At 32.8% G+C, this 13,663-nt stretch overlaps 1 protein-coding gene across 2 annotated transcripts in view; it reads right to left on the bottom strand.

The window, feature by feature from the left end:
- ANK2_13 (Ankyrin-2) overlaps window positions 1-13,663 on the bottom strand; it is a 98,146-nt gene that overhangs the window by 58,239 nt on the left and 26,244 nt on the right. For both annotated transcript variants that reach the window (XM_051217514.1, XM_051217513.1), the window contains exons 8-12: window positions 9,651-9,749; window positions 8,501-8,698; window positions 6,521-6,718; window positions 3,590-3,763; window positions 627-911 (exon numbers count right to left, since the gene is read on the bottom strand). In XM_051217514.1, the coding sequence (XP_051064932.1) occupies window positions 627-911; window positions 3,590-3,763; window positions 6,521-6,718; window positions 8,501-8,698; window positions 9,651-9,749 (954 nt within the window). The remainder of the gene's footprint in view (window positions 1-626; window positions 912-3,589; window positions 3,764-6,520; window positions 6,719-8,500; window positions 8,699-9,650; window positions 9,750-13,663) is intronic.

Genomic DNA, 13,663 nt, shown 5'->3' on the forward strand with positions numbered 1-13,663 from the left:
TATAACTGTATAGAGATGTGAGTTACATTCGGTGTAGTGGGGTGTTATAACTAATATAAAACTGAAATTGGACTAAATATTTGTAATGGTGTATGAAGTTCGACTTACATTAACAGTTTTGAATTAACTGTAAACAAAGCTGTAGTTGGAATAACATCATTTGCATGCCAACAAAAAAATAATAACATAATACTACAGTCATTATGTGTAAAAAACGAAAATTTCAAACCACTATTAATAAATTCTTACACGTTGAATAGGTTAGCAGACATCTTAACTCAATTGTTCAATAGAGAAAGAAGTATAAGGTCGAAGTTTCAGTGTAAAAATCAACTTTGGGATGTAGGTATATCCAGTCAAAAAGTCTCTGATAAGAAATAACATCCGTTCTCAATTCCACCGCTAACCACATACCAAATATACCAACATTTATGACATAACCCTATCTCAAAATATTATGCTCGCGATGTTCATATGACAACAGCCACTGATAAATTACTATACTAAATATCAACTATGGAAAGTTATTCTAAACCCTTACTAGTACTACTACTTCTACTATTATTACTACTACTACTGCTACTACTACTACTAATAACAATAATAATAATAATACAGTGGCTTACTTTCGCTAAAGCATTTACTTTAGATCCAGAATCAATTAGTAATTTAGTCATTTTCTCATTTCCATCTTGACAAGCTAAATGTAACGGAGTGAAACCATTACGTGATTGTATACTACAACAACCACCATCGACACCACAACCGCCATTATCATTAGTATTTTTCTTATTCTTATTATTACTGTCAACAGTAGCTTCAATTAATAATTTGCCAATATCCACTAAATGTTTTTCTGCGGCAATATGCAATGGAATAAAACCATTTTTAGCTTGTGAAACTGGAGATGCCTAAAATTTAAAAAAAAATAGAGGAGGACAGAAACAATTATACTATTTTTAAAGTAATGTGTTGGTATGTTCGGATGTATAACTACTGAAGAAAAATAAACCTAGATTTATTAAGCCTTTGTAAATACATAATTGTTTAGACTCGCGAGGAAGTCTGTAGTATCTTTTATCTAGGTCATATTACAATGCTAAAATTTCGCTGTTATCTAATTGTCTGTTTTCGCTTTTGGTTCACTATTTTTAGCTCAAGATTACATTCGTTATTACGTAAACGAGGTTGTTATAGTATAATTTTTGACTTTTTCTTCACCCTTTCCCAATGTTAGTGGGAAAGTGTTGTGTATAAATCAGCTGATCTATTTAGTTTTCAGAGATCATGTTCTTATCAAAAGAATCTCTCAGTTGTTTATAATTCGAGATTATCGTAAGTTAAAACCACATATTAGTGATCAAAAAACGAATCAGGAATCGAACAATGAGTAAAGCTTAATCGGTTCTAAAATAACAAATCAAACTATACATATCAATCACAGAATAAAAAAACAGTTTTGTCACTTACTCTGAAGAAGTGGCTTACATTCAGTCACGAAACGTCAGAAATACGATTTTCTACTCATTGGAATGTAACAAAAATTATGTTTATTATTAAAAAAGATAGTTGTTCATTTTAGTAAATCACTAGAGTCCTTTTAAACTTAAGCAGTGATTGAGTATCACTATATAGTATTCATGATATGTGAATTGATGTATATTCACAACCACACATACATAGACTAACCTAACTTTATTGGAACTGAAATTTCAGAAGCGTGGATAATGATCATTCAATACTTCTACTATCCTAAATCCTAATGTTTCGAGTATGATATATAAATAAAGACGTCTCAAATGAAAAGCCCTAAATCAAGTTTGTAAAAAAAAGATATGAACTTCAGAATTATAAACAGAATTCGATAGTGGGTAACAGTGGAATCAAGGAGGCTCTCTCGTCAGCTGGATGCACTAGCACCCGTGTTAGTGTTCACACGATGACTAGAACCTGATAGCTTTCGTTTTAAATAATCAGTACGTTTTTAAGTTAGCTACTGAGTCCAGATAAATACTGACTTGAGCAGTGGGATAGACTGCAATTGACCGAATATCCTTTTGGCATACATAGATCCTGTGTGAATTGCCTCGTTATTGCTATCAAGCTACAAACATTTTAACTGCAGTCAGTAACATCAACGAGAACATTTAAAAAAATACCAATACAGATGAATATGGACGTAAGGTTTAGATACAAAAAGTATCAACCAAGAAATGTGTCAAGAAGATGAAGCAGAGAGGAATGAAGGCAAATAATTAAGAATTGTCCATGATTTAATGATTCTGTCAAGTTCCAAATGAGTATAATCAATAATAAAATCCTTTAAATTTTGTTGAAATTCTCGGAGAACTTTGGAAATGTTTGTGAGAAATGTTTAAAACCAGTGATAATGAAAAAATAAGTCTAAATAATCCTACAATCTTTATTCTATTCTCATGCCCAAGGTAGATTGTTTCAAGACTACAAAAAACTTCTTCACGATTACAAATACACCTAGGATGAGATAGATGTCAACAAATTTAAAATAATTTGGGCTAAAAAAGGTTTACTGTAGTGCAGTTTACTGTGACCTCTTACATTACTTAGTTTAATAGCTACTATGCAGATAAGTCAATCATGTTCAGCGAATTATTTTTACTTGGCAAAAATCGATCATTAAAATGTCACCAATTAAATCGATCAGTTAAAAGATGATCCTTTTTCAATACCTTATTATTATAATAGTAACAACTAATCAGTCCATTAACTAGTAGGAAAAAAGGATATAGAATTGACTATATGAAACTTATTTGTTAAAAGCAGCGTTATAATCAATAAAAATAACTTTAAGAGCAACGATATTTGAAATGCAGGTAGTCTAAACCAAGTTTCTATTCGCTTATTTTTCTTCATATTCCTAATTAATACAGTTCTTGTCTGACGGTTTATACACACCATTTAGTTAAATCAGCACTTCATGTACGTAGTCAGCGGTTGGACTGAGCCGTGATGGTAGGTAGGTAAAGATTACCTAGTTAGAGTTTACACGATTATCTTAATCAATAGTTTCAGATGGTGGATAAAATGACTCAAGCTCAGACACAATGAAGAATATGCATTCACTCTTTGTCTTCCCTCAAACCTCAGCTTTCGAAACCATCTTCATTATTCCCTCTCGAATCATAGTATCTGTTCCTAACTTCTTCTACTTCTTCTTCTACTACTGCTACTGTTTCTACTACAACTATTCTGGTATCTCACTATACTGATCTAGTGTCGTAACGTGAGCCAATCCACATATCTCCCAGGTCCTGCAATGTCCATGCCTAACTGACTTATGTTCAATAAAACCATTTAAAAATAGATTATGTACATAATCAACTTAGTTATTTGTACGAAAAACCTGTTTCCTGGGTTTAACACCCATGGATAAACACTAGGATAGAACAGCTATCCAGTGTTCCCCAGTATTCAGTGATTCTTCAACTAAGATCAGTTCATGATGTTAACTATGAAGTGATATTTAACTGAATTCTACGTGAACATGATGAAATTGATTGGTTTTATGATTAAGTCACAGGAGAAAGCTTTAGTATAAAAAACAACTCACTTTATGTTCAAGTAATAATTCAACCATAGGTAAACATCCGTAATGTGTAGCCAAATGTAATGGTGTTAAACCATTACGTCCAACTGCATTCATATCAGCACCGGATAAAAGTAAAAATTTAGCTGTTTCTAAATGCGAATGTTTCACAGCTAAGTGTAATGGAGTGAAACCAGACTACATGATTGTGAATGAAGAGAGATACAAACAAAAACTTTTATTAGTAGTATGGAAAAAGATTTGAGAACATTGTAGAATTTTCGCAGTTCAAATTATGAAATGCTCTTAGTTAGACTAACGTATAAAACCTGGAAGTAAATGATAGTTCGCTCGTCCTAGCATGGGACTCCTCAGCAGATCCTAGGTTCGATCCTCGGATGCCGAGTGGTGAATGGGCACTGCTGAAACGTTTCATATTAATACGAAATGGACGTTCAGTGCTTTCAGGTTTTTAATGGTGATCCAACTAAGAACACTCCGTGATTTATACTGTGGAAACAATTTATACGAAATTAAAGAAGGAAGTTGGAAATAAATAATGAATTTATTGAAATAAAAAATGACATGTATCAAACAAAATAACCTGTTTTGATCTTTTTTCAACTGTATTTATTCCATTACTACGTTAAGAGGGTAGACTGAGCAATTCTAGTCAAATCTAAGCAACCTAACATTTTGGGACAACTGGGCATCTGTACGAGATACCACTACTTTATGTCTTTTTGCACATTAATATGAGATTAATAAAATGAATACCGAGGTAGCAGAATTAATAGTACTAGTGATAACGAAAATGGTTAAACATAGAGATTCTGAGTGGAGAAAAAAGAATGAACCCTCAGAACAAAAAGTATGAAATCTTATTGAAACTCTGGATCTACGAGTAAACTAGGAGTAAATGGACTTAAACTGCTATGACTGACTTCAACCACTGATCGCAACAATCAAGCGAACCGCAACTAAATATTCTGTACATACTCATGATCTATGGGAGAGCTATGAATAGACATTATCGAGGCTTTTCGAACTATGTTTAAAAACAACTGTTAAATGATTCCTATTTTCTATACACAGCATATTTATAAAGTACACATTAAATAACTTATGATTCAGATCATCATTACCAAAAACTCTCGAAGCGAGAGCGTACTGAACAGTTGGTTCGCCTGAACATGGAACAGTTCGGCAGCACATAAATGCTATCGTACTCAGGACCTTCAGGTTTCCGACCAACTGCTCAACCTTTAGGCAGACACGTCAGCGTGATGTAGACGATAGGATTCAACCATTTCCATAAACCTCTTACACAAACATTAATCCGTTTAAGCAAAGATGTATGGTGACGAGCAGTGGAATCAAGGACGCGCGTTCCATTCCGTTTGGGAATCGTCAGCTGGATGTCCCTACATCCCAGAGTTGATGTTCACTCTAGGACTCGAACCTATAACCTTTCGCTCCAAACGCCATTGTGTTATCCACTTAGCTACAGGTACACCAGGTTGACGAGTCCCAAAGAGGACGAAACGCACGTCCTGAATTTTACCGCAAACCATCATCCATTTTGCTTATAATACTTTAGATTTAGGGTAATATCGAGGCAATCCATAAAGAATGCACATATGCAAATAAGAGACTGATCAATTGCAGTCCTAAACATTATTGGGAAGATTCAAACAAACAGTACGAAATGTAATTAAAAAAGCACATTTTAAATCATTATCAAGAATATAGAGAAATATGAAACCAATATCCTAAAACTGATAACAACTAAAGAAGGCTCGTCATAACAATCCCTTTGAGTATTTTCCCCATAGATATCAACTCGATCATCTTTATTTCTGAATTATTGTATTCAAGTATCCATTACGTTTATTAGGAAAGTAACATAAATAGAAAATAAACTACAAAATGCACAGTCAGGTTGCGTAAATTCTTTTATAATAAGATAAAGATAAATAAACCAAAATGAATACTGGACAGTTATTTCTTTCTTGTGTTATTTAATTTTACCACAACAAAAATGTTTGATAACATATATAAATGGGAAATACAGCATAACTGTTAATTTCATGGTTGGTGTGCAGGCCATAATAATACCAGAACACTTTGGATAATTTGACCCGGAATTTCAATCTACAAGATAATGTGTTTATATCAGAATGATTTTTTTTATTTGAACACATATCTATTGGTACAGGAGTGCGCCAAATATATATGCGCCACACAATTTCAGTTCATTAATTGCGTGTGGGCTGCGATACTGCCCGGGTGCCCAGACCGAATCAGGTGGTTATCTTAGGGGGCCACACCCCGAGCCTTTGACCTAAAGGTCTAACCCACAAGGCAGTGGAGCATCGTAAGGAGATGCAGTCCCATGGTAGCCGGTGACCAACTATTGGTTCATACGCCATTTGTTCCCGCAGGATACTGGTGCCCATGTGCACCATAGATTTGGAATCCGGTTAAAGCGCCGGACATTCGCTTTTCGTCCTCTCATTTTCGTAAACAACACCCCCGCCACAAGAAGGCAGTGAGTAGGACTTCCCTGGCAGAGTCTGCATCCATTTTGATGGTAGCCAGTGACTAAAATAGGTGCATACACAACTCGTTCGTCTAACATTCTAAAGACCACGTCCACTATCGGTTTGAAATCAAGGTTTCTCAATTGATCAATTACTTATGTGAACCGGACATTGGTTTTCACTTTCTCATGTCCGTGTTAATATTGCCCTACCTCAAGTAAACAGAGTGTATGATCTTTCCTCACTATGGAGGATATAAACGATCGGCTTATCAATTCCCATTCAGGGTTCCTCATGTGAACCATTCACACCATTAGAATCTAGCATGTTGTCATTTACAGACATAGTCAAAGATAATATTTATAGTTAAATAAATTAAAATATTTTATAATAAACAATAATATTTAATTACCTTCGTTGTTATTTCTAATTCTGCTCCATTTTTTAATAATAATTCACATATCTCTTTATGATTACCTTTTGCAGCTAAATGTAATGCTGCATAAGTATCTTTGGTTGAACACTGTACATTAGCAGCATATTCCAATAGTAAAGTGACTAATTCTAAATTACCAATACGTGATGCTATATGAAGTGGTGTCTGATTGCCCTGATTTTATAAATGATTAGAAAGAGAGAGGAAGAGAAAGATGAATAAAGGAGAAGAGAAAAGGATGATTTATTGATCTTTTCTCATTAATCATCTATGAAAAAAAAATATTACTGTGCATTTTTCAATTAATAAGTAATACTTGTTCTATAACAGCAACATTTGATTGAAAACTAAGATTTTGAAGGATGTAATCAGTTTAATTTCATAGTTTACTTCATGAATTGATTTCAGTTAAACAATCGTTGAAAACTAGTTAGCACTGATTGAACCAGTGACTAGTGGAATTCAACTGTATCGAGTGTCAGACAATCTCCCACTAATATCACTGGGAAATGGTTACGTGAAATCATGAATTGAATGAAAATAGATATTCAATCAATTGAATTCCAACTCAGTAGTTCCGATGTGAAATGCTCGCGGTGAGAACTGAAAATTCTGAGTTTGATCCCTGGTGTGGTTGCAGAGAAACAGTGTTAGGAAGTCTCATATACGAAAGAGACAGCTATATAGTGCTTAGTGGTTTTCACTAACTGTTTAATTGAAGTCAATTAGTTAGTTCAACTATAAAATCCAATAATCTACACAAATCCCTTACGCTGATAAAAGTCTTTTTGATGCTGAAAGAACAGTTTGCCACATTTTTGAACCCATCAAACTAGAAAATAAACGATCTTGTAGCTGGAATGTTCTGTAACAAGTATTAGATTATATTTGATAAGAAGACATTTTTTCAAACATCTTGAAGCAATATCTCAAGTTTAAATGATGAGATTCAATGATCTCTGAGAACTAGTACGAAGAGGCAGTTGATAATTGAATTCGAATTATATGTTAGTTCACTTACCACAGTTTAATTGAATAGATTATGTTTATGGTTTGAAACTAAAATCACAATAATCTGTTGTCTTATTGTAGAAGTATATGTTCACGTACATGAATTAAGTAGTAAACACTTAAGAGCTTTACTTATCATCAAAAACAACCAGAGATTAAATGACGACTTTATCACAGAACACAAAGTAAACTCTCTTTTTGTTTACAAACTCTAAGGGTAAGAGCATAGATTTGGATTAAGACCTGTAGGTTTATGGACACGGTGCTATATTTGTTCATGATTATGAAATGAACAGAAATTCTTAAGCTTTGAAGAAATAACTATACAATGCTTACTATTGGTAATTCCAGCATTTTTAAGTCGGAAAAAACATCAAACAAAAGAATAAACAATAATGATTTATTGGTAATAATTTTGTGAACTGTGACTTATTTGACAGTATTAAAACATTATTTTATTACGTCTATATTACATGGGAAACAAATCTAATACGTGATATAAACGTATACATTTTAGCATAAGTCTTGTTCCATAAAGGGAAAAAGACAATGCATAATATTGAATAATATAAGTATCAATACTACGGTTGAACTTGATCATTTCAAATAAGTTGAGTATTGGGTAGAGAGTTAATCATAAATACATTTTTGTCATATCCCATTGAGTAGAAAAATTATATTTCTAACGTTTCATGATTTAATGCAAGTCACTTTTTCAGTGTAAATAAATAACTGAAATAATCATTATTATTGAATAATATATAGTTGAGATTCAGATTTGATAAGAATGAAATCGTTGATTATTTAACGAATTCCATACTGGTTTTTTATTAAACAATTATCGGTGTTCCTCTCACTTATATAAACTAGTCTCTTAAAAATACATTTAAACATTTCATTACAAAAATAGTGGATCAGTTTCATTCAATTAATTATATAACTTACTCTAGCTTTCACATCCACTTGAGCACCATTACGTAAGAGTAAACGAGCTACATCAGTTTGTCCAGCACGTGTTGCCAAGTGTAAACTAGTTTCACAACGTACAGTTGGTGCATTTGCATTAGCACCATGTTGTAATAATAAAACGACAATATTTAGATGCCCCATGAAACATGCAACGTGTAATGGTGTTAAACCAGACTAAAATGAAAATAAATACTGACGTGATATAATAATGCAATGATATAACAAACAAAAGAACAGTCCCATTAGTTTTTTCTGTGATCTTTATTGTCATGTTTTATTAATTATTTGCCATCTGATTATATTTTAAGTAAAAATGATACTTTTAATTGGCTGAAGTCTATTCAGCTGACTGATAACCTTATTTTGTGAAATTAAATTCCATGGATGTTTCGACCACCTTATTCATAAGAGTATTTTAGTATTTGATTTCGCCACCATAGATATGGATATCATCAGTCGATCAGAATAATATTCATTCATTTTAATAACCGAAAATTCTCCCGTAAAATCATCAAACACAAATTCGCAATACGTTCATGAATGAAGTCAGTATTCTCAAGGGTCAGTGCCCATATGGAGTCAACCAATTTAGGAATGAGTCAGTATATAGCTAGTGACAATCATTGATGACCATGGAATAGAACAGATCAACCGAAGTTAGACCATTGAACATATACTCGATGGTGATTGGATGATTTGGTTTTCTTCATGAAACATGAATGACCCGAGTTCACTTCAATGTAGGTGGACATATGTGTACTCTACTAAACAGTACCAGATAACTTCAATTAAATATTTTCTCAGTGCTTCTTGATGACAAACGGTTCTCTAGTTGATGCTGGTCATTCGGTGGTGTTTTGTTCCTCGTACCAGAGGGTTTGGTTACAAATCTCTCATTGTCGTTATGAAATAGCACCCGAGTAGGCACGAAGTAGGGGCTGATGTTGGCCAGGACGACAATGAGATCTCTTCAATGAAACTGTCTGGTTCAGAGAACGCAACACCACCCAATGCATCTACCTGAGTTACGAATCTTCATAATGTCAGCCGCTGTTGAAAAATTTGCCTCGAAAAAATTTACATAATTGAATAAGTAAGTAGAAAAGAATTATTTTTTATAACTCACCTCTGTTGTAGCTTGAATCAAACAATTATATTTCAATAACAGTTCAACAATTTTAATTCGATTTTTTTGACATGCGATATGTAAAGGTGTAAATCCATTCTAACAAAGCAAAAGAGGAAAATAATAAAACTTTTAGTTATTGCAGACTTTTCTTTATTCATAAATGTAGTTATTAGTTGCTACGTATTAATTGTAGCAGTATTGTTATACACCATGAAGCTCTAGACTGTTGTTTAGTCCCAGTATGGGATTTCTTACACTCACAACCCAGTCAGGAACCTAAATCAAGAACTTCATAGGTTTGCCATTAAATGCTTAACATCTAAACCATCTGTTTGAGATCCAGTAATACACATTTCTGACTGCAATCAATCCAGGATGTAATTTGGCCATCGTATATTATTAATATTCCATCAGAGTATGCTAACCAATGACTAACTTCAAAATGGATCTTCAAAGTTATAATGAGAAGTTTCAACTGATGAATTTCAAAAATTCCGAAAATGAGTGAGTAATTAATGATGATATTAGATGAATGTAACGCAATACAAAGAATCAAGTAGTGTTTTAAATACAAACAATTAATTTTCCACTTAAATGTGAAATGTTACTACAATTGATCCTAAACCGCTAGGTGCTTGGCTAAAAGTTATAAAGAAAAATGCTGATACACTACAGAAAAAACCTTGAACTAATATGACACAATTGTCAAATACCCTCCCAATTTTAAGCAGCTTAGCAGATAATATCAATCTGCAATGAAATTTCCATATATATATAAAACTGAAATGCAAATACTAGCGAGTGATTCTTTCAGGTACACATGTTATTACCATGCAGCTTAAAAGCTCTCTATTTGAATGTCAATTCAAAATAATTCAACTGTATCACACAATTAAATTCTACTTACACTAAAATTAGTGCTTCTAAAAAAAATTTTGTTTACTCACTAAAACTAATGAAAATGTCTAGCCAAGAAAATTTATAAAAGGAACACTAGTAACAGCATTATTGATGAATAAAGAGATACTAATTAATTCAAAGAAAAAAATAAAGATGAAATTGAATAAAACCATTTTAATATAGAGTTCTGATGAATTTAAGATTTTAGGACCTTACTTTCGAGTTATACCAGTTATTGTTCATGTACTTGAAACCCTACTTCTATCCAATCACTTAAAAAGAAATATTCTAGTAAGAAAGAATATGAATTCATGAGGTAATAACTAACATTTTAACGCTGAAATCAACTATTACTAAGACAGTTTTATTTATGTGCCGGGACTAAGTTCAAGGAGTTGAAGTATAAAATAGAAAATAATCCATATTACGTAAGAGATAGTTATTATTACTGTGTGGTCTAGTTGATAACTTCTGAAACCTGAATCAAATAGTATTCTTATTTATTCTCATTAAGATTCAGCTAAGGACAAACAATTTAAATTCCGATGGTTACTGACAATAACAATCAGAAATACAATTAAAATAGTGACAATAATAATCTGGTGGTCTGCCTGAATATCTCGGCTACCTGTTCCTCCCATTTAGATATTTCAACAAGTTATCTGTATTTTTTTTGTTTATTTTAATAAATCATTATGCCTATTAGTCTCATAACCTATTCAGCTGCTTTTGTGAAACGTTTACAACCATTCTCTGTACAAGTTACAAAAATGTACAATCGGAAACATAGTGACGACTGGCAATATGCACTGAAATGTTAACATCTAACTGGCAATCACTCAATATTTATCCCAAGGATCGATCAAGAAATAAGAAACGGAAAGTTGTTGAAATACTCTGTGCTGAGAATTTTATTCTGTACCAAAAAAATAATATTGAATAAACCCATGAATAATAATAATAAATAAATAAATTTCACTGATTTAAATCATGAGTCAATTGAAGCTAGACCACCATGGAAAGCCTGGAAGCACTGGACCGCCGTTTCGTTATAGTATGGGAGTCCTCAGCAGTGCGCATCCACGACCTCGCCCCCTGAGAGACTCGAACCCAGGACCTACTGGTTTCGCGCGCAAGCACTTAACCACTAGACCACTGAGCCGGCATCCAACGGTGTTAATGTCTAACTTCAACCAATCCACGAAGTTGCGCCAACGTACACCATTGTCTTCAGTGAGTTGATATCTCACAACCAACCTGGTTGAAATCCACGGGTAACGGCTTCTCACTAGAACTCCAGGAGTGCCTCTTGAGGTCAGTCACTAGTGAGCAGATGATTATTATCAGAAGGGGTTTTGTGGAGATTTTAGAAATTTCCATGGTTGTCTAGCTTCAATTGACTCATGATTTCAACCAGTGAAATTTCTAAAATCTGAACAAAACCCCTTCTGAAAATAAATAAATAACAAAAAGTCATCTATGAACAATGTTTACAGAATAGAAAAAGTCAACCAATTAAAAAGTACAAGTTAGAATTCATGCCACTCAATATCACCAAAAGATAAACTGTAAATAAAATGAAACATATGTATCATCCCAATTTTTTCTTATTGATATATGCAAGCACATAAAATCGAATACCAATGTTTTCCTTTAGATGAATAATTCACACGATTGTGAAAAATAAGCACTTCATAGGATAACTGGAAATTTTTTGTCAGGTTATGATAGGAAAGAAATGATAATGATATTCATAATAATAAAAGTATTATACATTTGATATCCTTTGTTCTAACCTACCAATTGCAAATTGTTTGAGGTCAAGTGACCTTGGGAAGTGACAAAACAATCTATATTAATCATATCTTATAATATCCAAAAGAGATATTCGTATCTATTACAATCATTAAGTGTGAAAATCAAATTTCTTGATTTGGTATTTATCGCAGAATAACATCAGCTGAAGAATCACTGAAAACCAAGAATTAGTAGATAGTTGTGTGAGATGGTTAGAGATGATCGATAAAAAATCCCAAACCTACGTTTCGTGTTATTTGGAACACTTCAGCAATTTGTACCTGTGACCTGCAGGAAACGAATGATCCCATTGGGATTTTAACTTGAATAACCCAGCTTCATAGTATGAGATATTATCACAAAGCTATTTGGACAATGACTATCTTCCTGTGAGGCTGAGATAATTATGACTGGTGACTGAGTAGTGGCCAATGTTATGATCGTCTTGTCCTTTAACACCGATCGACCAAATTGTTATGTGGCCACTCGATCAACTAATTATACAGACAGTTATTTTGTTCTACTTTGGGACAATGTTAAGATACATACCCTCAAATAAGACTAAGAATGAACCTCAAAAAAACTTCAAGTTTCATATCAAATACTTTAAATGTAGAACAATGAATTCTGTGGTTCAAAAATTTTCAATTAATTTGTGATACAATGAGATCTTTCTAACAATGTCACCACTCAGTTACGGTCTCATCGCTAAACAAGTTTACCTTACAAGTCAGAGTTTCATTGTAATATCGTTTCTTTATTTTGTAGTTAATGAATATCAATCTATAGTAGAATTAGTTTGGGACAAAGATCATCTGTAAACTCTAGAAAACATTTTCACAAAACCATTATTTATGAAAAAATATATTTTCAAATATAACCTGAATAATTCTTAGTCTGCTATGAAGTTCTAAGGATAAATCAATATTCCCAGTCATGTATAACAATTTATAAATTTAACTATTCTCCCTTGTCTACATATCCCATTCACAATGCTGTTTATATTTTATTCATCTGTCAGTGGTACATTAAAGTAAATAAGTGAAGTGTAACTAGATTAAAATATAGATAAGTTATTTAAGCTAGAAATTCAACAGATAAACGGTGCATAACACTACAATCATACACACACAGGCACGCATGAATTATTTAATAATATTTGGGATTACGATAGTAACACTAGGAAGTGGAGCAGAAAGAAATAAGAATATATGCATAAAAAATCCCAAACTTATCAGGATAGTCGTCTTACAATGCAATCTTGGGCGTAACAGAATTAGTTTGACTTGAATCAGCATAGCATTGATTAAATG

This window comes from Schistosoma haematobium, chromosome 5, assembly GCF_000699445.3.
Source record: "Schistosoma haematobium chromosome 5, whole genome shotgun sequence".
Classification (NCBI taxonomy): Eukaryota; Metazoa; Platyhelminthes; class Trematoda; order Strigeidida; family Schistosomatidae; genus Schistosoma; species Schistosoma haematobium.